Source organism: Eretmochelys imbricata, chromosome 1, assembly GCF_965152235.1.
Source record: "Eretmochelys imbricata isolate rEreImb1 chromosome 1, rEreImb1.hap1, whole genome shotgun sequence".
NCBI lineage: Eukaryota > Metazoa > Chordata > Testudines > Cheloniidae > Eretmochelys > Eretmochelys imbricata.
The window spans coordinates 317862546-317887941 of record NC_135572.1 but is presented as its reverse complement, the minus strand read 5'-3'; the positions used below and the strand labels follow the sequence as shown (position 1 = coordinate 317887941).

Here is a 25396-nt window from a genome sequence, read left to right as displayed (position 1 = left end):
AACGTGCCCTTTATTGTTGGAACTAATTTGGTTAATCTTCTTACACTTGGTTTTGGACAGCACAAAACTACTGTGCCAGCATTTGTAGCCAGATTAACTAACAGCAGAGAATGTCCCTATCTGGGTACATTTGCTACTCTTTGACATTGAGATTTCATGTTTTTCAAACTACACCATTTAATATTGTTATGCAGAAAAGAGTGAATGGCTGCCGGTAGTGGGTCTTGGATCCAAAGACAATCACAGACCTCCTGGGTGTACTTAAGCACTCTATTTCAGATTCACCAGAAGAGGCAATCAAGCCCCTTCCGAGGCAGAAATAGCTGAGGGCTGTGTGGCTACCACTTGAGGCATTAGACCATGTGGCAGGTCAGAGCTAAGCCATGTGGACTCAGGAGTTTCTCTGGCTGTAAAATCAGCGCCTAAGCTGTTGGTGGCAGGCTGTGTGTGTGCTGGAGGCAGAGAAAACCAGGGGAAGGAGCTGAGTGTAACTCTTGAGAGGAGGAAGCAAAGAAACAGACCGGTCAGCCTCACCTCAGTCCCTGGAAAAATCATGGAGCAGGTCCTCAGGGAAACCATTTTGAACCACTTGGAGGAGAGGAAGGTGATGAGGAACAGTCAACATGGATTCACCAAGGGCAAGTCATGCCTGACCAACCAGATTGTCTTCTATGATGAGATAACTGGCACTGTGGATATGGGGAAAGGGCTGGATGTGATATGTCTTGACTTTAGCAAAGCTTTTCATATGGTTTCCTGCAGTATTCTTGCCAGCAAGTTAAAAAAGTAGGGATTGGATTAATGGTGGACAGAAAGCTGGCTAGATTGTTGGGTTCAATGAATAGTGATCAACGGCTCAATGTCTAGTTAGCAGCCGGTATCAAGCGGAGTGCCCCAGGGGTCGGTTCTGGGGACGATTTTGTTCAACATCTTCATTAATGATCTGGAGGATGGCATGAATTGCACCCTCAGCAAGTTCGCGGATGACACAAGATGCGGGGGAGAGGTAGATGCACTGGAGGGTAGGGATAGGGTCCAGAGTGACCTAGACAAATTGGAAGGTTGGGCCAAAAGAAATCTGATGAGGTTCAACAAGGACAAGTACAGAGTCCTTCACTGAGGACTGAAGAATCCCATGCACTGTTACAGGCTGGGGACTACCTGGCTAAGCAGCAGTTCTGCAGAAAAGGATTTGGGGATTACAGTGGATGAGAAGCTGGATATGAGTCAGCAGGGTGCCCTTGTTGCCAAGAAGGCTAGTGGCATACTGGGCTGCATTAGTAGGAGCATTGCCAGCAGATCGAGGGAAGTGATTATTCCTCTCTGTTCAGCACTGGTGAGGCCACATCTGGAGTATTGCGTCCAGTTTTGGGCCCCCCACTACAGAAAGGATGTGAACAAATTGGATTTTCAGGCTTTTTAAAATCCAAACTCAAATTTTTCAAATAGAATCTCTGTGGATCCCTAACATTTGGGGTGCCCTAGCTCTGGATCTGAGATTGGCACTGCATGCCTGTTTTTAAAGGAAGTATTAAAAGATCAAGTAGTTATTCTGTATTTTTATTGTATTGTTTTAATAAATGTATTGTGGATGTTTAAAGAGTGATCTCACATGTGGAACCTAAAACATATTGGTAATTATCAGTCGTCTGTCTTAAAAGAAATGTAACATTATTCACAGCTCTTAAATCAGTATTGTTGATGGGAACAAGTTCTTTTGTTAGGAGTTTGCCCTCAGATTCTTCAATAAACTGGTTTACTGAAGTGAAAATATGTTGAAAGCAAGGAAATTCATACCTGCTCTTGAGATGAAAAATTGCTCATTGCTTGTTATTGCACATTAAGGGGTTTGCTCCAGAAGCTTGTGAGACTTCTTGTAAGGTGACTGGTTACAAATATTCTAGTCATGCAAATTAAACTATTTGTTAATAAGTCTGCTTTAACTCTATGAACGCTAGACCATTTTACATTGGCTGGTTTTCATCACTTAAGTATTAGCAATTTTGAAAAGTATTTCTCAAGAGTTCCCTCCCCCCCCCCCCCCCCGCACTTGACCTCTCCTTCAAGTTCTTTTTGTGGAAGTTTGAAAATATAATCTATGCAAACGATTTTTAGCAAGTAGAATTTATCCTTCAAAATCCAGTTTCTCACTCAACTATTGTGGCAGGAGACTTCAGTGCTGACCATAAAAGCCACAACTTCCTATGTATTAATAATTTGGTAACTTTCAAAAATATCAGAGTTAATTCCTCCAGTAACAGGTTTCAAACTTCCTACCAGGGACCTTGGAATTCTGAATGTTCCAAAGAAATTTTATTAACAATGTAACTACTCCTAAATAATTTTTTAATTGGCACACACGCACTCACACACACATTGAAATTTGACTAGAAGATTTCAGCCACACAGTTCCCATTAATTTCAATAGGAGTTGTGTGAATAGATCCCCTCGTATAAGTTTGAAAATTTCCACCAGTAATTTAAAGTTGAACTACCAATGTCTTAGTGGTTACTAATTTACCCACCAAGAAAGATATAATGAGACTCATTTGCTGAAACTTTTTGAATAATTTGTTTATTGATTCAATGTTGTTAACTTGATTCAATTTTGCTGTTTGACTAAGATCAAGTGAGTATTCTTCCTCAACATTCTTTATCCCCATGGGTTTCTGAGAGAGGAAGCTGATTAACTGATTGTGCTGAATATTAATCATTCCAAGGTATTAGCTCAGAGTTGTGTCCAATTAATATTGTACCCTGATATAATATAAATTGATCTAACAACTCAGATAAAGCCAGTATGGATATATTTGAATTAATCATGAACCTTATTTTGTCATTAAGATGCAATTGATGCTGCCTAAAAGTATGGCTTATGCTGCCTAAATTAACTATGATCACTTGAAATAATTGCAGTGGTTAAGTGCTCTAACACTAATATGAACCAATGATGAGCTGCTGTAAATAATTCCCCTTTCTGTTGACTCATCTCAACAGAAATTGATCCAATATAATGCTACCGACTCATATTCTTGTTGATGGATGACTGTACAAAACAGATTTCATTTTAATGAAGGAGATCCCCTCTAGAATAAATAGTGCCATGTTACATAATCAGAAGCTTTTTCTGCCATCCAATAAGATTGTAGCTGTAAGTGAATTCAAAGAGTGCACTCACTTTGAGATTACAGAATGATGCCGATTTTAAAGGAAGCCTAGGGCAGCAGAGAAACCTGTTAAAAGATTCTTCAATGCAGCCCCTAGAAGGTGGGCTGTGGAGAATGCTGCACCCAGGGCAGTCCGGAAGGAAGGCTGTAGGGATGCCTGCTGACCAGGAAAGGAATAGGTGGTACCTGGAAGAGCCAACCAAGAATAATGGAATCTCACAGTGCTGAATCACAGCATAGGGCATGCGGGCACACACTTTTTAACAACACTGTAAAGCACCTCACAACTTTATAAAAGGAGACTTGTAAAAAACAAACAAAATCATAAAGGTCTAAAAGCAGCGTTCTTTACTAATGTAAAACATCTACTGAATTCAGTGGGAGTTGTGTGAATAAGGTGAGGAGGATTTGGCTATAAAGGATAAGTGCATCCAGGGGAATCTGGGCAACCACCTGGCAATAAGAACACAATTAGGTACATATCACACAGGAAGAGAAACAGTGTTAAGGATTTAATCTAAAAAAATGAGGAAAAGCCGGGTTAGGATTATCAGTGTTTGTCAGCTGTAGCCTACGGTGCCTGGGCATTGTAGTGCATGCAATAAGTAACACCATGCAATCTTAGACTGGTGTAGTCATGAAGGACGTTGGCTGATATATAATAGTTTAGGAATACTTGATCTGTATTAATTCAGAGACTGTATGTGACTGGGTCAGGGGAAATGTTTACTGTGTGACTATTTAGAGATGTACTGTATGGAATGGTTATTTTAATGGCAGGACTGTTACTCTAGCAGGAGGACCACACAGGCTAGGTCTGTGCTGATGCACACACTTGAGTCCTGGACCACGTACATGCTCACGCACACTCCCCTTCCCCACCGCAAGTGTCCATCTTATGCTGTGCTGGACATGGGTTTTACACTGTGCATACACGTATATCTGCATCCACTCTGCCACTGTTGTTATCACCCCTGAAATTGTATGGTGTAGCCCAGGGGTCTGTGCAGACAGGGAGACATTCTAGGAACCACTTTCCTATGCGGTATTGATGCTGTCCCTCTCAATCAAATATTTACCGATGGCAGTTCCTGATGACTTTGCCCCTCACTGTAATTCCCTGCTAAACTGGGTGGAAGAAATGCAGAAATGGGATGGTGCTCTGTTTCTCCAACTGCTTCTTATCATGGGACAAATGGTTATACAGTGGAGTAGGTGGATTGAATTTGGGCTGAATTTTCTGACATGTTGAAGATGGATAACCAGGCGGGTCAATGACAACTCATTCAGTTCACATGGAACAGATATGGCGAATCCCACAGTATGCCCATGGTTGGACCATCGCTTCTGGCGCAGGAGAACCAGATGGGTTCACCTCAGTCTGGAAAGCTGGGATGAGTAGCAGGGGTGTCAGAACTTCCCAGTGAGGAAACAGAGCTTCGTAGTGTGGTGAAGTCCTGGTGGGCTTGCTGAGTAATCATAGTTGGTGGACGGGGGCCAGTAGCCCAGTACCCTGGTCTAAAGGTGGGAGAATCACATGATTCCAATGCAGAGATGTGAACGCTCAAGGCCTGAGCCCTGAGAGGGGGTGCACTCCGACTTATAAAGGGGGTCAGAGATACTTCTAACCCCCAACCATGACCATAGCATCCAGGCATGAGAGGAATTCCATGCCTGCGAAAATTAAAAAGGAGCTTTCACACAGTCTGGAGTGGCTCACAACTGTGAGTGCCTACCTCAGGGCAGACTGTCAGAAAACAAGGGCAGAGACCCCAAACTGGTGATGTGTTCTATAATTAGATTTCACCAAGCCAGTAACAAATGTGAACTCCTGGATCGCTCTAAGACTTACCGTGGAGTCACAGACAGTCCCCTTAGCCTCTCCAGTCTATCTTGCCACCCAGACAAACTGGACTTCGTGATAAAAGGTCACTTAAACCAAAAATCAAATCAGATTTAAGTTTCTTTCAGTCCCAAGATACCAGTCACTTACCCCAAGACAATGCTGGCAGCCAATGTTGTAGTAAACTCACTAAAGGTTTATTAGCTAAGCAAAGGAAAGGAGAGTTATTGAGAAGTTAAAGGAGGTAAAATATATATACAGGTGAGTCTCAGTTTATAATTCCAAATAATAGCAGAGATGTAATAATCTGCCAGTTTCCCAAAACTGTCTCAGGAGTACCCAGAATAACTCTGGGGATGGGCTCTACCCATGTGGACTTTTACTTTGCATGCGGAATGCACGTTGAGTCTCTGACCTCAGGTCATCACAATAGTCATTTGCTTTGGACTTAGCACCTTTTTTGATAAAGTCCTTCATTAGCATTCCCCAAGGCTTCTTTGATGTCTGAGTTATTTAGTTACAGGGGTATTTACAATGTGCATGTTTGGTATTACATTATGACGGGAACAGATAAGTGAAAACAACTCACGTAACATCCCATTAGTTTTATTAAGTTTAAACACGCAAAACACTAATTGCTTTGATCTATACTTATACACAAGGGAATTGACCTGAGTACACTCTGACATGACCTGGTCACCCAGCTTCACAGGAGCCATAAAATATATTGTAATCAATAGCTCACAAAGCTTCCAATTTTCCTCTTACTGTAAGATTTTAAAAATGCAAAATGTTTTGTTAATGAACTATGCTACAAGAACACTGTTCTGGAATATATTGGATGCAAGCCAACTATTTTATAGTCAGCAATAGAGGTCATAGCTAAGCATAAAATATAAGTGGTTTCCCCCCCCTCTATGGAGAAGTGGACCACAGGGTCACATGAAGAAAATGGAGCTTCATGTGGTTTCTGTGAGCTGCTTCTTCAAAGGCTGCCAATGGACTCTCCTATGCTGCTATCTCTTTCCCAGCTGCTTTGCAGCTCTTGAATGTAAGTTCAGTCACAGAAGTCCTGGAATAGCTGGAAGGAAAAATAGAAAATTACAATCCACTAGCAGCCCTAAGAAAATCAAGCTAAAGAGATCATAGGAACCTGTACAAACTAAATGTTTTTAGTGGCACCTCTGCCGAGACCTAAACCCATGTTTTCTTGTCCAGATTCCTAAATCATATTTCATTAAAATCTTATAGAGTTGTTTCTTCCGGTTGTTCTGCATGTTTGTTTTTATTTTTATTTATTGATTTAATTTTATTGTTTTGCAATCTAATTACATTCTCCATGATGGAATTCTGCTGGGGTCAGAAGTGATTATTCATCAAGAGGGAATCAGAAAAAGGGAAAACGATAAACGTGTAGGTTTAAAGTGTATCAGATTGCATCCCCCTTAATAGGTATGTGCATACATATGTATTAAATCCTGCAGCTGGCCAGAGAGTCATTTCTCACCCCATATTGCTTATGAGTTCAGAAAGGGGAGCTCTTGAATACATGGAAAGAAAAGTGGATAGTACTGTCTGCCACTACAGTGGCTATATCCTAGAGATGCCATGGCCTTTGTCCAATATCCATTGCTTCTGACCCTCCCTTTGTTATTCAGAGAACTGACTCCTCATCAAGGCCCAGCACATTGCCATCTCCTCTTCACATTACCTCTAATTTGATGGGAGGCATCATGGGCATCAATGAAGCGGGGGACATCCTGGCTCTGCTACTTGTCCGCTGTGCAGCCTCAAACGAGTCCCTCTATCTCTCTGTTTCCTCCTCTGTAAAAGGGAGATAATTATATTTACCTTCCTTGGTGATCTATGGATGAAAAGTGCTATTTAAGGGCTGAATATTATTAAATTCCAGCTGTCAATCACTCTGCGCAGCAAGTCGAGGAAATGAAAATGGATCGGTGGCAGTGGGAGCCTGGCAAAGCTTTTCTGAGCTGAGTGCATCTCTCACAGCACATACGAGGCCATGGGCCATTACAGTCAGAGATCTGACTCTCACTCCATTCTACTTTACATTTTGTAGGCATTTATTTTCAATTATGTCTTTCAAAAATGCCAGCTGATGTCCTGTTCATGCTAATGACCCCTGTTTTTTCACTAACAGTAAAGCTGTATTAGAAGTGCCATTGGTAGGTAGACAATTTTCTTCTCCAGATCACATGTTTTCTGTGGTTCTTGTTAATTCCTGGGCTCCCTTTAAAACAGAGCAGGCTAGGCTTGAGCTTAACATAAATAAAATGCCAAGCATAGAGATATAACCTGTCCTTGCAAGGGGCCACTCCTATAAGAGTGGGGATATTCAGTTTCTATTCAGGTCAATGGTAGTTAAGAGCTTTCTCAACACCTTGCAGGATCTAGCTCTCTATTCCCTATTCCACTTATAGGAATATGTTAGGGGTGGGGGCAGATAGTAATAAGAAAACTACTAAGCCTTAAACGCAGAGCACATTTGAAGCCTGAGGTTTACTGATGAACACCAGTCTTATCTTCCTAGTGTTAGTAAAGACACTAAAACAATAAAGAGCAAGATTTATTTTTAACTCAGCTTGACTAATCAGTCTGTTGCAAAGGCTAAAGGTGATAGTTTAGACAGAGAAATATTAATCAGTCAACTATTTATAGGCCATCTGATTTTTTTTTTTTGGTAGTTTCTACCAGAAAACTGAGCCGCCAGCTCTCAGCAATGAAAATTTTCAGTCAGCTTTGGGTCTACCGAAGGTTCCTACTGATTCTCTTCACTCCACTGCTTTTACTTCCATTACCACTCATCATTCGAACCAAAGTAAGTGAACTGATGTTATAGGCAATTATTATATACTGTATGTCTGTGTGAGTTTCCCACATCCTTTCAGAATGGCCAGATTCTCAAATATGCTTGCATCAGGGATTATTTTCTTCACATTGCAGTGTTTTTACAGAAATATATAAAACAGAACAAGTTTAATGTAAACAGCAAAGTGAAAATTATTTCTGAAACCATTTATATCTATTTTCTCTGCTTAAGCTGAGCTGGCTAAGAGATTTCTCACTAACATTGGGAACTGGACATCCAAATCACATTGCCTGTTCGGAAAATTCCACCCTGTTTGGTTTGTTTTAATTTTGGACACAATGAAGTTGCCCAATCTATTTGCAATATATTATACAATATAGATGAACTAAAAAGAGGGAAACATGGGGTTTTGCCCTTTATTTTGTTTCTTCCTGATGTATAAAGAAGATCTCTGTGTTTCATTTTTTAAAAAGGAAAGTTCTGCTTCTTCTTTACCTTAGAAATATCAGGAGTATCAATTTTCTTGTCTAACCTGGAGGTCTCTTTTGAAGACTGGAGAACTGGAGTAGGAGCTGTTGCATTTCTTATTTGAATAGGATGGACTGGTGAAAAAATGTTTCACAGGCCTGTCCCAAAATGTTAAGTACAGATCTGAGCTATTCCACAAAATCTGCAGCAGACCATGCTCATCAGTCCCTCCTTGCTGCACTCATAGGCCTGCCCCTAAGCCCATGTTCCTGGAGCCCAATGAAGAGGTTTGCTACAGAGCAAGTGCCCCTGCTCCACTTGACAGGTTTCACTGGCTCATATGTGTAGAAAGAAGAAAAGGGAAGAATTTGGTCTTAGACCTAGGCAGGCTGGACATGTCTTCCTATAAAAGTGGAATTCCTTATGTTTGTCCATTACTGTAGTTACCTTTAACCTTTAACTTTTCCCTTCAACTGGTATCTTTTGCCCTGTTCTGCACTTGTTCTCAAGTGTGTCTGCCTGAATCTTTCAGATAAAATTTGCAGCAAGTATTTTTAAAGGGAAAAAATGCTTTGTATGATCTAACAGCAAAAGCCAAATTTACATTTAAGAAAATGTCTAATTGTTGCACATAAGATCAGTGCTTTAGATTACAGTCCTTGCATTTACTGAGCATCTAGGACACAACTGAATTTGTCCCTGGCCATTCTTGTGTAATCAAGACATTTGTTAGAAGTCAATAATAATGTCAATAAAAAGATTTTTCCCTGAGCAGTAAAGTGATCTGAATTTTATGGGTATGCTAAATGTATTTTTAATCAGTCCATCTGTCACTAATCAAAGCAGGAATGTATTGATTTGAATTGTTTCTTGTTCTCCATCAAAGGAAGGAAAGTATGTCTTTCAAGGTTAAAAATGTATAAACTGAGACACTGCTTTAAAAATGAAAGAGATAGCAATAGATAAATGGGGCCAACTTCTCTGCTGGTATAAACTGGCACAGATCCAATTACTTCTCTGCTAGTGCAAGTGAGTGCTGCTCCATTGAATTTGGCCCATGGCCCAAACCACTGGATCCAATTCAAACCAATGGAAATGCCAGTGGAACAACACTGGGTTAAATTAAGAATCTGAGTTTGAATATGTCAGTATTAAAAGTGAGACCATGGCTGGCCCTGTGCAAAGGCACGAGTGTAAGAGGGGGCCCCAAACCTTCTGTGCTTGTGCACACTTGCCCAGAGGCCAGTGGCAATGTGTCTGGGGAATGCAGAGAGTGCAGGTGGGTAGCACGGCCAGCCAGAGGCACTGGAACTAGGGGTGCTGAAGATGCGGCAGCAGCCGAATGCATGGCTTCCTTCACATACAGGGTTTACAATTTTGTTCAATGGCTTTTAGCATCCCCATTATAAAAAATCCTCCAATGTCTCCACTGCCAGCAGTATTGCTATGCAAGAGGGATGAGGAGGGGGCAGGAGTGTCCAAAGTCCATATTCTCTCCCCACCACCCAGCTGAGCTGGCCAGTTGCTGTAGGGACTTAAAGCATCTAATGGTGGTTGAAATGATAGCAATGTGCTAGCAACCACTTTTAAAGTTTTTAAAAAACCCACCTCACTGTGTTTCAGCTAATCTTAACTGCAAGAGCTGAGATTTATATTAAAGAAAACATCTAATTGTTGTGTCATCACTGCTGATGCTAATGGGCATCCTTCCTGACAGGCTGTTTTAGGAAGCCAAAGTTTGCCTGGACATGCACACTCAGCCAGCTTTCCTTCTCTGACATAGGGCTCAATGTTAGGAATGGAGCACACTGGTAGGGCAATGTGCTGCTGCCCATGCTGTACCTGTTTGGTGGGTCAAAAGGAGGGCTTCAAGCAACAGGACTGACAATCCAGGACACTTTTATTTTTAATGACAGGTTTCAGAGTAGCAGCCGTGTTAGTCTGTATCCACAAAAAGAACAGGAGTACTTGTGGCACCTTAGAGACTAACAAATTTATTAGAGCATAAGCTTTCATGGGCTACAGCCCACTTCATCGGATGCATAGAATGGAACATATAGTAAGAAGATAGATAGATATAGATGATCTATATACATAGAAGTTGGAAGTTGCCATACAAACTGTGAGAGGCTAATTAGTTAAGATAAGCTATTATCAGCAGGAGAAAAAAACTTTTGTAGTGATAATCAAGATGGCCCTTTAGACAGTTGACAAGAAGGTGTGAGGATACTTAACTTAAGGAAATAAATTCAATCTGTGTAATGACCCAGCCACTCCCAGTCTCTATTCAAATCCAAGTTAATGGTTATCTAGTTTGCATATTAATTCAAGCTCAGCAGTTTCTCATTGGAGTCTGTTTTTGAAGCTTTTCTGTTGCAAAATTGCCACCCTTAAATCTTTCACTGAGTGGCCAGAGAGGTTGAAGCGTTCTCCTACAGATTTTTGAATGTTATGATTTCTGATGTCAGATTTGTGTCCATTTATTCTTTTGCATAGAGACTGTCTGGTTTGGCCAATGAATATGGCAGAGGGGCATTGCTGGCACATGATGGCAAATATCACACTGGTAGATGTGCAGGTGAACGAGCCCATGATGCCGTGGCTAATGTGATTAGGTCCTATGATGGTCCTGCTTTGAGCAGGGGGTTGGACTAGATGGCCTCCTGAGGTCCCTTCCAACCCTGATATTCTATGATTCTATGGTGTCACTTGGATAAATATGTGGGCAGAGTTGGCATCGGGCTTTGTTGCAAGGATTAGTGTTTGGGTTAGTGTTTTTGTTGTGTGGTGTGTGGTTGCTGGAGAGTATTTGCTTCAGGTTGGGGGGCTGTCTGTGTTACGAATTATACCTGATAGGACACGCACACAACTGCTGCGAATTCTACCTGATAGGACATGCACACAACTGCTGCGAATTACACCTGGTAGGACACGCACACAAATGCTATGAATTACACCTGGTAGGACATGCACACAAATGCTACGAATTATACCTGATAGGTCACGCACAGTCCGAATCTAGGCTGAGGCACATAAACAAAGTCCACAACTGCAGAGTTTCCAAAAAAACACCAAGTTTATTACGCTCGAGCATGGTGCCCCCCTACTAGCCAGGAGGGGACCCCGAATACAGATTATACAAAGGTTATATACCTTTTAGCAAAGCATGTTGCCCTTGTGCATCGGAAACCTTAGCCAATAAACAAACCCTTTTCTTATCTACCACCTATCCCTGCTTGGTTCATTCCTCGTGCTAAACTAGTATGTTAATTACACAGCATGGTCCTAAAGCGATGCATCAGTAACTTTTATTATCAGGATGGGAGGCCTCACATCAAAGGCCAGGAGACAGGGAGTTAGGGACAGACAAAGAACAGATACCAGGAGTCAAGGCAGGCTGGAGACAAGGAGGAGGATTTTCACAGGAATGCAGTATCAAAAGAACACTCCTCCTGGAGCATGATGTGCTTGCTTTTAGACAATGGCCCCAAACCAAAATGGAGTCACATGTGCTAACTTTTCCTTAACATCTGTAAGCGAAGGCTGGTCTGACTCCCAAGATTTGTGAGAGTGAGGGCTCATTTTTTAGGATAGGCTGTAAATCTTTGATGATGTGCTGGAGAGGTTTTAATTGGGGGCTGAAGGTGACAGCTAGTGGCGTTCTGTTATTTTCTTTGTTGGGCCTGCCCTGTAGTAGGTGACTTCTGGGTACTCTTCTGGCTCTGTCAATCTGTTTCTTCACTTCAGCAGATAGGTATTGTAGTTTTAAAAGTGCTTGATAGAGATCTTGTAGGTGTTTGTCTCTGTCTGAGGGGTTGGAGCAAATGCGGTTGTATCTTAGAGCTTGGCTGTAAACAATGGATCGTGTGGTGTGTCCTGGATGGAAGCTGGAGGCATGTAGGTAAGTATAGCGGTCAGTAGGTTTCCAGTATAGGGTGGTGTTTATGTGACCATCACTTATTACCACAGAAGTGTCCAAGAAATGGACCGCTTGTGTGGATTGGTCTAGGCTGAGGTTGACGGTGGGATGGAAATTGTTGAAATCATGGTAGAATTCCTCAAGGGCTTCTTTTCCATGGGTCCAGAGGAGGAAGATGTCATCAGTGTAGTGCAAGTAGAGTAGGGGCATTAGGGGATGAGAGCTGAGGAAGCGTTTTTCTAAGTCAGCCATAAAAAATGTTAGCATACTGTGGGGCCATGCAGGTACCCATAGCAATGCCGCTGACTTGAAGGTATACATTGTCCCCAAATGTGAAATAGTTGTGGGTGAGGACAAAATCACAAAGGTCAGCCACCAGGTTAGCCGTGACATTATCGGGGATACTGTTCCTGACAGCTTGTAGTCCATCTTTGTGTGGAATGTTGGTGTAGAGGCCACAGTGGCCAGGATGGTGTTTTCACAACTAAAACCTCTCCAGCGCGTCATCAAAGATTTACAACCTATCCTGAAAAATGATCCCTCACTCTCACAGATCTTTGGTACTGGTGCAACCGCTGCTGGAATACTGTGTCCAATTCTGGTGCTCACAATTCAAGAATGATGTTGATAAGCTGGAGAGGGTTTAGAGAAGAGCCAGGAGAATGATTAAAGGATTAGAAAACATGCCTTATTTGATAGACTCAAGGAGTTCAGTCTATACAGCGTAACAAAGAGAGAGCTGAGACGTAACTTGATTAGAGTCTATAAGTACCTGCATGGGGAATAAATATTTAATAATGGGCTCTTCAATCTAGCAGAGAAAGTTATGACACGATCCAATGGCTGGAAGTTAAACTAGACAAATTCAGATGAGAAATAAGGTATGAATTTTTACTTGTGAAAGTAATTAATCATTGGAACAATTTACCAAGGGTCATGGTGGATCCTTCATCACTGGCCCTTTTTAAATCAGGACTGGATGTTTTCCTAAAAAAATATGCTCCAGGAATTTTTTGGGGGAAGTGCTATGGCTCATGCTAAACAGGAGGTCAGACTAGTGTGACAGGGTCGAGCGGGATGGCTACAGGAGAGTAATAGAAGGTGGATATATTAGCCCCAGGTTAAGTAGGTCCCTTTTCCCTGGGTAAGGTAACAGAGAAGGGTCCAGAACAATCAGGAACCTTCTGGAGACAATTAAGGCAGGCTAATCAGGGCACCTGGGTTTAAAAAGGAGCTCACTTCAGTTTGTGGTGCGCATGTAAGGAGCGGGGAGCAAGAGGCGCAAGGAGCTCAGAGTGAGAATGCATAATGTTGGAGGACTGAGGAGTACAAGCATTATCAGACACCAGGAGGAAGGTCCTATGGTGAGGATAAAGAAAGTTTTGGGAGGAAGCCATGGGGAAGTAGCCCAGGGAGTTGTAGCTGTCGCACAACTGTTCCAGGAGGCACTCTAGACAGCTGCATTCCACAGGGCCCTGGGCTGGAACCTGGAGTAGAGGGCAGGCCCAGGTTCCCCCCAAACCTCCCAACTCCTGGTCAGACACAAGAGGAGTTGACCTGGACTGTGGGTTCACGAAAATGGCCAAACTGAGGGCTGCCGTGGCGAGCAAATCCGCCAATAAGTGTAAGACCCACCAAGGTAGAGGAGGAACTTTGTCACAATAATCATTTCTGGCCTTGGAATTTATGAATCTATGAAGTCTCAACTCTGAAGTCTCATAATAAGTGTTAATATTGGTAATGCTTTCACCGCTGATCGTTTTAGCAGAATAATCCAGGTGGTCCCTCTGTATTGTTGTTGGATGAAGTAAGATGTAGTTTTGTAGGGGTGGCAAATGAAGAATTCAACCCTGCATCCACTCCCAATTTAGGCCCCTATTCAGCAAAGTACTTATGAGTGTGCTGAACTTCGTGAGTAGGCTCATTGATTGCAATGAGTTAATTTAAGCATGCACTCAATTATCTTACTGAATCAGGATTTTAAAGAGCAGATGCACCCGCTCACCAGTATCAAAGGCTTCAGTTCCTTTGTAGCTACAAAAACAAAACCTTCCCACATCTCCCTGAGCGTCAGAAGCCTCAGCAATCACCTCTCCAGGTGTCAAAACCCCTAGATTCCAAGCAGCACTTTTGATAATGTTGTCATGCATTTTTTCAATAAAAAAATCTGTAGGATGTAGATAGATGCCTAGGATTACCTTCAGCCAATTATTATTACCCCATAGTGTTTGGCATAACTTTACAGGATGTTAATTTCTTGATATTTCTCTTTCTGCCTGCTAATAGACTAAAAAGCAAACTATTCTTGTGTGTAAGACTGAAGTTCAGAGCAAATACTAAATCACTTCCCTTGTTGAACATATGAGAATTTTAGGACAAAATCCTGTCCTTACCTGAGGGAGCTGAGGTGAGGAAGCAGAACAGTATTGATCATAATACATCCAATACAAAAGCTACCCTGCAGTTGCTGGGCAGGTTGGCTCAGTGGGGACTATAATTTGCCTCCTTTTGCTGCTGCCGTCATTGTCCTCTAGGCACCATGGCCTACCTCTGCTTGTCTAACTCAAAGTGAGTTCTCTGGAACGTCGCTTCACTGGTACTACTTATGTAAGGGGAGTTAGCCCTGTGTGTTTGAGCTGTTATGCTTTCTGTTCACTTGTCGGAACTATGCTGTAAGCTCTTCAAGGAAGGGACTGAGTCTTAACTACATTGATGTAGCACATGTATATTTCTGGCACTAGTACGAATAATAATAATAGTAATAAAAGAAGAACGTGTTGCAATATCTGCAAGTACTTTTGCATGGTGTAAAGAAGCCTGACCTAGTCTTGTATCCAAGTGTCGGGCCAAGTCTAGACCAGGGTATGTAGACTCTGAGTCTGATTCTCATTTACAATAAGGCCCCTTTACACCACTCCGGCTGTGTAAATAGAATATAAAGTGGGGAGTAAAATATAATGATTCAAAATATTTGTATAGCAGTGAGTGGCAGACCTTACGACAGTCCTGGCTTTTGCGGGACTATCCCACTTTGACCCCCCCAGACTCTCTGTCCTGGCTGAAGTGGAACATTCCTATATTCAGAACCACCTGAGATTGGGGTGGGGGGAGGAAATGGGGCAATTTGCTCTGGGACCCGCTGTGACATTCTATACCTTGGGGGATAAGGGGGATCCTGGAACCCCCTTATTCCTCTTTTTTATATAATCGTGATCTTACACATAAAGCATGCCTTGTAAGGTATCAGGTTATGATCTGAGGTTATGATCTACTGAAAGTCATTTCTCTATTCATATATGTGTATCATGAATACATATGAAGTTATGAGAAATGTGTTGTATGGTGGTTACTAAAACATGCTGTAAGTTCGGGAATCAGCCAGATATTAGATCCCCAGAGGCAATAGCAAGGAAAGTAGCCAACACCCAGGTGCGGTGTCAATCAACCCACCAACAGCCATTGTCCAGCAAGGGAGCTACAATGCAATGACTCACCTACATAAGGCCACACCAGGGGAATTGCTCAACCTTGCCTGGAGACTCAGCAATGCCCACCAGACATGCCTGGACTTGTGATCTACAAGCACATGGGACTGAGTATATAAAAGAGACACAGTGGTCACATGCTGGGCCTTTCTCCATCACCCACCTACGTTGCAAGCAACAAGGACACTCTGAAGGCTCCAACTGAGGGGACTGGCCCAGATTGCAAGGGTGAAATCTGTATATTAAGGACTGCAATATCCAGTGGGGTGAGAAAAATTGCTTAGTCTAGTTGTTACTCAGCCTAATAGGTTTGAGAGTTTAGACTGTGTGCTTATATTTTATTTCTTTTGGTAACTGACTCTGACTTTTTGCCTATCACTTAATATCACTTAAAATCTATGTTTTATAGTCAATAAACTTCTTTAACTTTTTATCTTTACCTGTGAGTTTGTCTGAAGTGTGTGGCAAATCAGCTCAGGTTTTTTCAAAGGCTGGTGTATATCCACTTTCCATTGATGAAGTGGTAAACCAATTGATAAATTTTCACTGCTCATCTTGAGCAGTGCAAGACAGTATATTCCTGTGGTACAAGGCTGGGAGCTGGGGGGATTTGGCTGGTGCCTTTCTCTGTGTGATTCATGAGTGGCTCTAGGAACATTCATGCAATCTAGCTGGGTGTGGGGGCTCCACATGCTGTTATGCTGAGTGATCACAGCTCCTGGAGGGGTTTGCTGCTGGTCACTAGCAAAGCACTGTGAGATACAGCCAGACTGGAGAGAGTTCAGGGGGCACAGTAGTCTCACAGTCCCAGGCTGCACCCCAGGGATCCTGTCACACCCCCATTAAAGATGGCCCCCAAACGAAGTGGCATTGTGACCTGGCACACAGGGTAGCAGAGCCACTCAGGTTTGGCCCAGCGGCCCTTCCATTGCTATCTACGGTGAAGTAGACGGGCCAAATCTGAGTGGCGCTGCATCTTGCTTTAGCCCCTTGAAATGTTGGGAAGTATGCAATAGTGACAAGGTGCCCGCCTCATGGGCCACAGCCCCATTATGCTAGGCACATAACAAGAAAAAACTCCCTGCCCTGAAGAGTTTTCAATCTAAGCAACAATCTACATTTACAGTCTCAGTAAATGTAATTTTTACCCACTTTAAGGGCCCTTTGTACTTCCTGGGTTTAAAAAGGAGCTCACTTCAGTTTGTGGTGCGCGTGTAAGGAGCTGAGAGCAAGAGGCACTAGGAGATGAGGGTGAGAACGCGGACTGTTAGAGGACTGTGGAGTACAAGCATTATCAGACACCAGGAAGAAGGTCCTATGGTGAGAATAAAGAATGTGTTTGGTGGAGGCCAAGGGGAAGTAGCCCAGGGAGTTGTAGCTGTCGCACAACTGTTCCAGGAGGCACTCTAGACAGCTGCATTCCACAGGGCCCTGGGCTGGAACCCGGAGTAGAGGGCAGGCCCAGGTTCCCCCCAAACCTCCCAACTCCTGGTCAGACACAAGAGGAGTTGACCTGGACTGTGAGTTCACGAAAATGGCCAAACTGAGGGCTGCCGTGAAGCTCCAAGGCGAGCAAATCTGCCAATAAGCGCAAGACCCACCAAGGTAGAGGAGGAACTTTGTCAGAACTGGTGTCAGTGGTGGGATTTGGTGTACACAGCGCGGCGGAAGAAGGAGGGTGTTTGGGGGGAAAAAAAGGGGAGAGGGTCTATTTTTATTTTTTTTCACCACAATGGAGGAGGTAGTGCGGGCACTGATACAAGCCACGGCTGCCCAGCAGGAGTCTACCCGTGTCCAGGCAGTTGCCCAACAGGAGGCAGTGCGGCTGCAGCAAGAGACTAATCGCTTGCTGATGGACCAGGCGGCTCAAGACTGGGCTATGTTGTGGGAACTGGTAAACCAGGTAAAGGCCCTTACAGAGCTGAACCGTGGCTATGATGGGATGCAGATCATGCGGGCCAGCAATTGGCTGCAGAAAATGACACAGCAGGATGATGTAGAGGCATACCTCCTGGCCTTTCAGAAGACAGCCCTGTGGGAGGCTTGGCCCTGAGGACAGTGGTCTGGCATCCTCGCTCCATTCCTGTGTGGGGAGGCCCCAAAGGCCTACTATGATTTGCCTGAAGAGGCTGAGGCAGAGTACCCCCAGCTGAAAGCAGAAATCCAGATCTGGGTGTTGGATCATATTAAAGAAGTTCTGTATTAAAATCACAAATGAATTTGATTCCCCATAGTTTAAATTCCAGGGTATTACTAATTAAGAGGTCTCTTGGGTTTTGGTACTGTTTCTCTCCCTCTATGTGTGAAACCTGCAAGCTGCTAATTGTGTTAGTACATTCTAAGACAGAGTCTGTTCTCAAAGCAATTCTTTGTAACGACAACTACTCACACAGAGAGAGACTCAAAGCAATACTCTAACAACAGAAACAGCACCCAGAGACTCCCCGCCCTTCTGTTGTATTCATCTCGCTTTGTTAACAATTGTGATTAAAATAGAGATAGAGGATGTATGTGGATGGATGCTTGGTGTGGATAATAACTGAATGATCAGGGAGGTGCCAGCCTAAGAATCCAGTGTCCATCGGCTGAAGAAGGCGTCAAGTGGAAATAACCAGAGGACCCCTGGAGGGAAGACTGGAATCCACCCAACAGCCTCAAGAATGGGAGAACCAAAGAACAAGATAACATCTGGCAGCACGGAGCCATCAGGAATCTGCCATCTCCGGATTGATTCAGCAACAGCATGATGAAGCAATTCCCATAGACTGGCATAGGAAGAAATTCCTATAAAAATGGACTCTAGAAAGTGAGAACTTTGGGATCTGATTCTGCAAACCAACTTCCAGGAGCATCAGATGAGCATCTGACAAGGCCCTGCTCCCTCTTCATGTCCAGGCCACCTGGGCAGTGGCTTGGCATGAGCAACTCTAAGGCTGGCAACTATGATAACAGCCTTGCAGAACCTGTGTGTGTGTGTGTGTGTGTGTGTGTGTGTATGAATGAATGTGTGAATAAATATGAAATTGAATGGAATGTTATAGCTATAACTAACTACTTACTATGATTCTTTCTGTATTCACAATAAATGTGGCATTTTGCCTTTTTCCCTTTAATAAGATGCTGCTGGTTTTTATTTTATTGGTATAACAAGGGGTAATGACCGCAGTGCGGGCCCAGTGATATCATGAGTGGAGGTACCAGGAAAACAAAACCCCACGGTCCCAATTATATGACCTCATCCATCTCACACGAAAGTGGTTACGAACTGAGTCCCAGAGTCCGGAGGAAATACTAGAGGTTCTGGTCATCGACTGGTACATGAGAGGACTACCGCCAGACCTTCGTGCCTGGGTAAGCCAGAGGTTCGCTCTCGTAGGTAGGTGGACCCGAGCAGCTGAGAAGGATGCCACCCAGGAGGGAGAAGCACCCGAGTCTGACCCACACCCTAACGCCTCTGAACCAGTAGAGGCAACAGAGACTGGCCCCCTAGATCTCAGGCAGAGTAGCCCCGGGAGAGGAAATTTTGGATGGGACTAGGCTGAAGACCCAAGGTACAACAACATTAGGAAGGAGGTGACCGAAATAGATGGGGTCCCCGTGGAAGGGAAAACCCAGAGACCAGGACCCTACTTCATAATGAAGAAGAATCTCTTATACCGGGTTGCACCAGTACAGGGGCAGAAGGTACAGCAGATCCTAGTACCTCAAAAACACCAGAATGCTGTTTTAAGTCTGGCCTATAGTCATCTTTTTGGGGGGGCATTTGGGGGTAGAGAAGACCCTGGCTCGGGTCCTGCGACTATTCTTCTGGCCTGGAGTACACGAAGAAGTGCGGAGGTACTGTGCATCCTGCCCGGAGTGTCAGCTGCACAGTCCCCGTCCCCACTTGAGGGCACCTTTAGAACCCCTTCCCATCATAGAGGTCCCCTTCGAGCGAATAGCCATGGACCTAGTGGGACCCCTGGAGAAGACAGCCCGGGGCCACCAATATATATTTGTCGTTCTGGATTATGCTACTCGCTACCCAGAAGCCGTCCTCCTGCGGAACACGGCCTCTAAAACGATAACTAAAGAGTTGGTGGGGATCTTCGCCCGAGTGGGGCTACCAAAGGAGATATTAACAGACCAAGGTACCCCATTTATGTCGAAGCTAATGAAGGACCTGTGCATGCTGCTCCATATACATACCCTGAGAATTTCAGTCTATCATCTGCAGACTGATGGGCTGGTAGAAAGGTTTAACCGAACCCTCAAGGCAATGATAAGGAAAGTGGTAAGTCAGGATGGAAAGGATTGGGATACCCTACTACCCTACCTTATGTTTGCAATCTGGGAGGTACCTCAGGCCTCAACTGGGTTTTTCCCCCTTTGAATTATTATACGGACGCCACCCCCATGGTATACTAGATATCGCAAAAGAAATCTGGGAAGAGGAACCCAACGAGGGGAGAAATATAATTGACCATGTTTTGCAGATGCGAGAACGGATAGCCCAGGTCATTCCTATTGTACAGGAACATTTGGAAAAGGTGCAGGAGGCCCAGTGAACCCATTACAATCGCCAGGCAAAAGTCCGACAGTTCCAACCAGGGGATCGGGTGATGGTGTTGGTACCCACGGCAGAAAGCAAGCTTTTGGCCCAATGGCAGGGACCCTATGAGGTGGTTGAACCCATGGGGGAAGTAACCTACAAGGTGCGGCAGCCAGGACGCCAGAAACAAGAACAAATTTATCACATTAACCTCTTAAAGCCTTGGCACCAACGAGAGGTGTATGTAGTGGCCCAAGAGACCCTGATCCAGGGAAATAATATGCAGGAGCAGATCAGGATATCCACTGATCTGACACCAAACCAGGAGAAGGAGGTAACTGAGATGATCAACCGATACCGGGATGTGTTTTCAATCAAACCAGGTTGGACCACCGAAGCATATCACCACATTATCACAGACCCTGGGGCAAAGGTAACTTTAAGGCCCTATTGGGTCCCAGCGGCAAAAAGGGAGATCAAGGCAGAGGTAAAAAGGATGCTGGAGCTGGGAGTCATCGAAGAGTTCCACAGTCAGTGGTCAAGCCCGATTGTGTTGCTGCCCAAACCCGATGGCACCACTAGATTTTGTAATGACTTTCGCCGGCTGAATGAGATATCCAGATTCGATGCATACCCCGTATCGATGAGTTAGTTGACCGCCTGGGCAATGCCTGATTTTTAACCACCCTTGATTTAACAAAGGGATACTGGCAGATTCCCCTTGCCAAAGATGTGAAAGAAAAGATGACATTCTCTACACCAGAGGGTCTGTTTCAATATACTGTCCTTCCTTTTGGACTGCATGGGGCACCTGCCACCTTCCAGTGTCTTATGGACAAGCTCCTATGGCCCCATACCAGTTATGCAGCGGCATACCTGGATGATGTGATTATTCACACCCCCGACTGGGAAACCCACTTAGAAAAGGTGGAAGTGATTCTAGACATGCTAAGATGGGCTGGCCTCACAGCCAACCCAGCCGAGGCTAAATACCTTGGCTACATTGTAGGAAGGGACATGGTCAAGCCCCAACTAAACAAACTAGAGGCTACCCAAAATTGTCCCCGGCCGAATCGGAAAAAGCAGGTCCGGGTATTCCTGGGGGTGGTGGGGTACTACCGACGATTTAATCCCATTTTCCTACCAGAGCGAGTCCCCTGACAGACCTGATAAAAGCCCGGGGTCCAGACATAGTGAAGTGGAAAGATGCCACAGAGAAAGTATTCATAAATGATCTGGAGGATGGTGTGGATTGCACTCTCAGCAAATTTGCGGATGATACTAAACTGGGAGGAGTGGTAGATACGCTGGAGGGCAGGGATAGGATACAGAGGGACCTAGACAAATTGCAGGATTGGGCCAAAAGAAATCTGATGAGGTTCAATAAGGATAAGTGCAGGGTCCTGCACTTAGGACGGAAGAACCCAATGCACAGCTACAGACTAGGGACCGAATGGCTAGGCAGCAGTTCAGCGGAAAAGGACCTAGGGGTGACAGTGGACAAGAAGCTGGATATGAGTCAGCAGTGTGCCCTTGTTGCCAAGAAGGCCAATGGCATTTTGGGATGTATAAGTAGGGGCATAGCGAGCAGATCGAGGGACGTGATTGTCCCCCTCTATTCGACATTGGTGAGGCCTCATCTGGAGTACTGTGTCCAGTTTTGGGCCCCACACTACAAGAAGGATGTGGATAAATTGGAGAGAGTCCAGCGAAGGGCAACAAAAATGATTAGGGGTCTGGAACACATGACTTATGAAGAGAGGCTGAGGGAACTGGGATTGTTTAGTCTGCAGAAGAGTAGAATGAGGGGGGATTTGATAGCTGCTTTCAACTACCTGAGAGGTGGTTCCAGAGAGGATGGTTCTAGACTATTCTCAGTGGTAGAAGAGGACAGGACAAGGAGTAATGGTCTCAAGCTGCAGTGGGGGAGGTTTAGGTTGGATATTAGGAAAAACTTTTTCACTAGGAGGGTGGTGAAACACTGGAATGCATTACCTAGGGAGGTGGTAGAATCTCCTTCCTTAGAAGTTTTTAAGGTCAGGCTTGACAAAGCCCTGGCTGGGATGATTTAATTGGGGATTGGTCCTGCTTTGAGCAGGGGGTTGGACTAGATGACCTCCTGAGGTCCCTTCCAACCCTGATATTCTATGATTCTATGATTCTATTCATGGATCTACAGACAGCCCTCTGCAGTAACCCCATGCTTATAGCCCCAGACTTCAACAAAGAATTCATTTTACAAACAGATGCATCTGAAGTAGGATTGGGAGCTGTCCTATCGCAGACAGTCGGAGATGAAGAACACCCAATCCTCTATCTCAGCAGGAAACTCCTCCCAAGAGAGCAGAAGTTTGCCGTGGTTGAAAAAGAGTGCCTCGCTGTGAAATGGGCCATGGACACACTACATTATTACCTTCTCGGACGACAGTTTACCCTTGTGACCGACCATGCACCCCTGCAGTGGATACAGCGAAATAAAGAGAAGAATGCAAGGGTGACCAGATGGTTCCTGTCCCTACAACCTTTCCAATTCACCATACAACACCAGGCTGGAAGCCACCTTGGCAATGCAGATGGCTTGTCACGATTACACTACCTGACATCTCAAGTTGCCTAACCCCAAAGTGTTGAGCGGCGGGGGGGGGTGGGGAAATATGTGACAGGGTTGGGCCAGATGGCTAGAGGAGAGTAATAGAAGGCAGATATATTAGCCCCAGGTTAAGTAGGTCCCTTTTCCCTGGGTAAGGTAACAGGGAAGGGTCCAGAACAATCAGGAACCTTCTGGAGACAATTAAGACAGGCAGGCTGATTAGAACACCTGCAGCCAATCAAGAAGCTGCTAGAATCAATTAAGGCAGGCTAATCAGGGCACCTGGGTTTAAAAAGAAGCTCACTTCCATTTGTGGTGTGCGTGTAAGGAGCAGGGAGTAAGAGGTGCTAGGAGCTGAGAGTGAGAATGCATACTGTTAGAGGACTGAGAAGTATAAGCATTATCAGACACCAGGAGGAAGGTCCTATGGTGAGAATAAAGAAGGTGCTGGGAGGAGGCCATGGGGAAGTAGCCCAGGGAGTTGTAGCTGTCGCACAGCTGTTCCAGGAGGCACTCTAGACAGCTGCATTCCACAGGGCCCTGGGCTGGAACCCGGAGTAGAGGGCGGGCCCGGTTTCCTCCCAACTCCTGGTCAGACACAGGAGGAGTTGACCTGGACTGTGGGTTCATGAAAACGGCCAAACTAAGGGCTGCTGTGAAGCTGCAAGGCGAGCAAATCCGCCAATAAGCGCAAGACCCACCAAGGTAGAGGAAGAACTTTGTCACACTTAAAGTAAATGTATGAAGTAATTTCAGGCCAGCAACTTCGGAGGCTTGAAAGGCTCCTGGTATGCCAATTCCACGTTGGCAGAACAATCACACTGGATAAGGGTTTTTCTGGTACTTCTTCTTGGCACTGATCTGATCTCAGTAGCACGTAAAAGTCTAGTACAGAAGTCATTGAGCCTGAGTGGAAAACTCCCATTATAAAATTAAACAACCAAAATGGGGGGAAAATCATTCACTGAATCCTTCAGAAATAGCTGCATTAAGCAAGTAAGGATTTCACTGAACCTGACAAAAATCCTGGACATTAATTTGACTTTTGGGGGCCTAAATTTTGCTGATATCAGAGAAACTACATGAGATACTTTCATACATATTCCAATGTAAACACCATACACAGCAATGCAAAGGATACCGTTGCTTGCTTGATTTTCTAAACTATTAATATATTTTTACTGTAAATAAAAGGTGCTAGATTGATGGTCCTGGAGAATGAAGGTGTCTTGTTATCCACGGAACAGACACTATCAGATTGCATCGTTCTCCACCCTGCCTCACAAATCCACCTCTTTTTTTCTGCAGGATTCACCGTTAGTTGGTGGGAATCAGTCCAGTTTCTGCTAAATCTGTGAACAAACGTGCAAATTATTGTCAAACGTGGTAGAAGTTTTGCATTACAGACACTTCAGCTTGTTTCACATAGACCAAAAACTGCCAGTAGAAGGAATAATGTTTGGCCATTACTCCCTGGGCTGGATCTGAACCAGCCTTCCTAAGGTAAAAACTGTATCCCATCATTTATCCCCAAAGCTACATCTTTTAATATTAGCCATTGTACATACATATGATGATCGTAACAAGTGGTGCCATCATCTCCATCAGGGTATCAAAGTCCATGACAGAAGCTGGCTCCTACAGCTTGAAGAGAAAAGAGCCCATAGGAAGCAAGCTGCTCCCAACCAAGATACATATATTTGCAATAACTGTCAAAGATCATGCAAATCTCAGATTGGACTATTCAGTCACATGAGACATTGCAAATCATCTACATCACAGCCTGCAATTCCCACCGTCTCTCGTAGATGAAAGGATGCCAACAATACATATGCCATTTTCCTCTCCTGACCTCACATGGTAAGAAAGGTTCTGTAGCACTTTTTTCAAGAAGCAGAAGTATAAACCAGAGCTGTGCAAAATATGCCTAACAGAATTCCAAATACAATGCATTTGGTTTCAGTACAAGCCCAAAGCTCTGAGCAGGTTTGGCCAAACTCCAGTTTTGGTAATTTCATTCTATCTACCCCAATTCCTTCTACAGCTTCAATTGCTACCGCGGTAGCTGCATTTCAGTGGCGAAGGTAAAGTGAATCCTGTGTTTCAGGATTCAGAATGAAAGACCTGTTAAAACTGCAAGACATAAGGACAACTGTATCGAAGCAGACTGGGTGAAATCCTTGCTCCATTGATGTCAATGGCAAAATCTAATTATCTTCAGCAGGGCCAGGATTTCACATACTGCCTGTATGGGAGTTCTTTGGGCAATCATAAATATCAGAAGGATATTTTTAGTTGCTGGGGGTTATGATTTATTGTAATTCTTGGGTGAAGGGCGGTTCCTGGCATAATCTACTTACATAATCGTAGTTTCAAAATGTCTCCTGAAGTGCCTGGAGCAAATGGTGGGTGTTTCTTTTTAATGGTGCACATTTATAAACAGAGAAAAATAATAAATAAAATAATAAATGCATAAAATAATGTTGTTTTGTCATAATGTTTGTTATTATTTATAAGGATATAAATCAAATTATCTGCTTTTGATGATAATATTAAGTACAAT

The 25396-nt window shown here is 44.1% G+C and overlaps 1 protein-coding gene across 1 annotated transcript in view; it reads left to right on the top strand.

Moving 5' to 3' along the window:
• Positions 1-25396, top strand: part of SLC13A1 (solute carrier family 13 member 1) — an 81318-nt gene that overhangs the window by 8681 nt on the left and 47241 nt on the right. The window contains exon 2 of the mRNA XM_077841663.1: positions 24878-24917. Coding sequence (XP_077697789.1) covers positions 24878-24917 — 40 coding nt within the window. The remainder of the gene's footprint in view (positions 1-24877; positions 24918-25396) is intronic.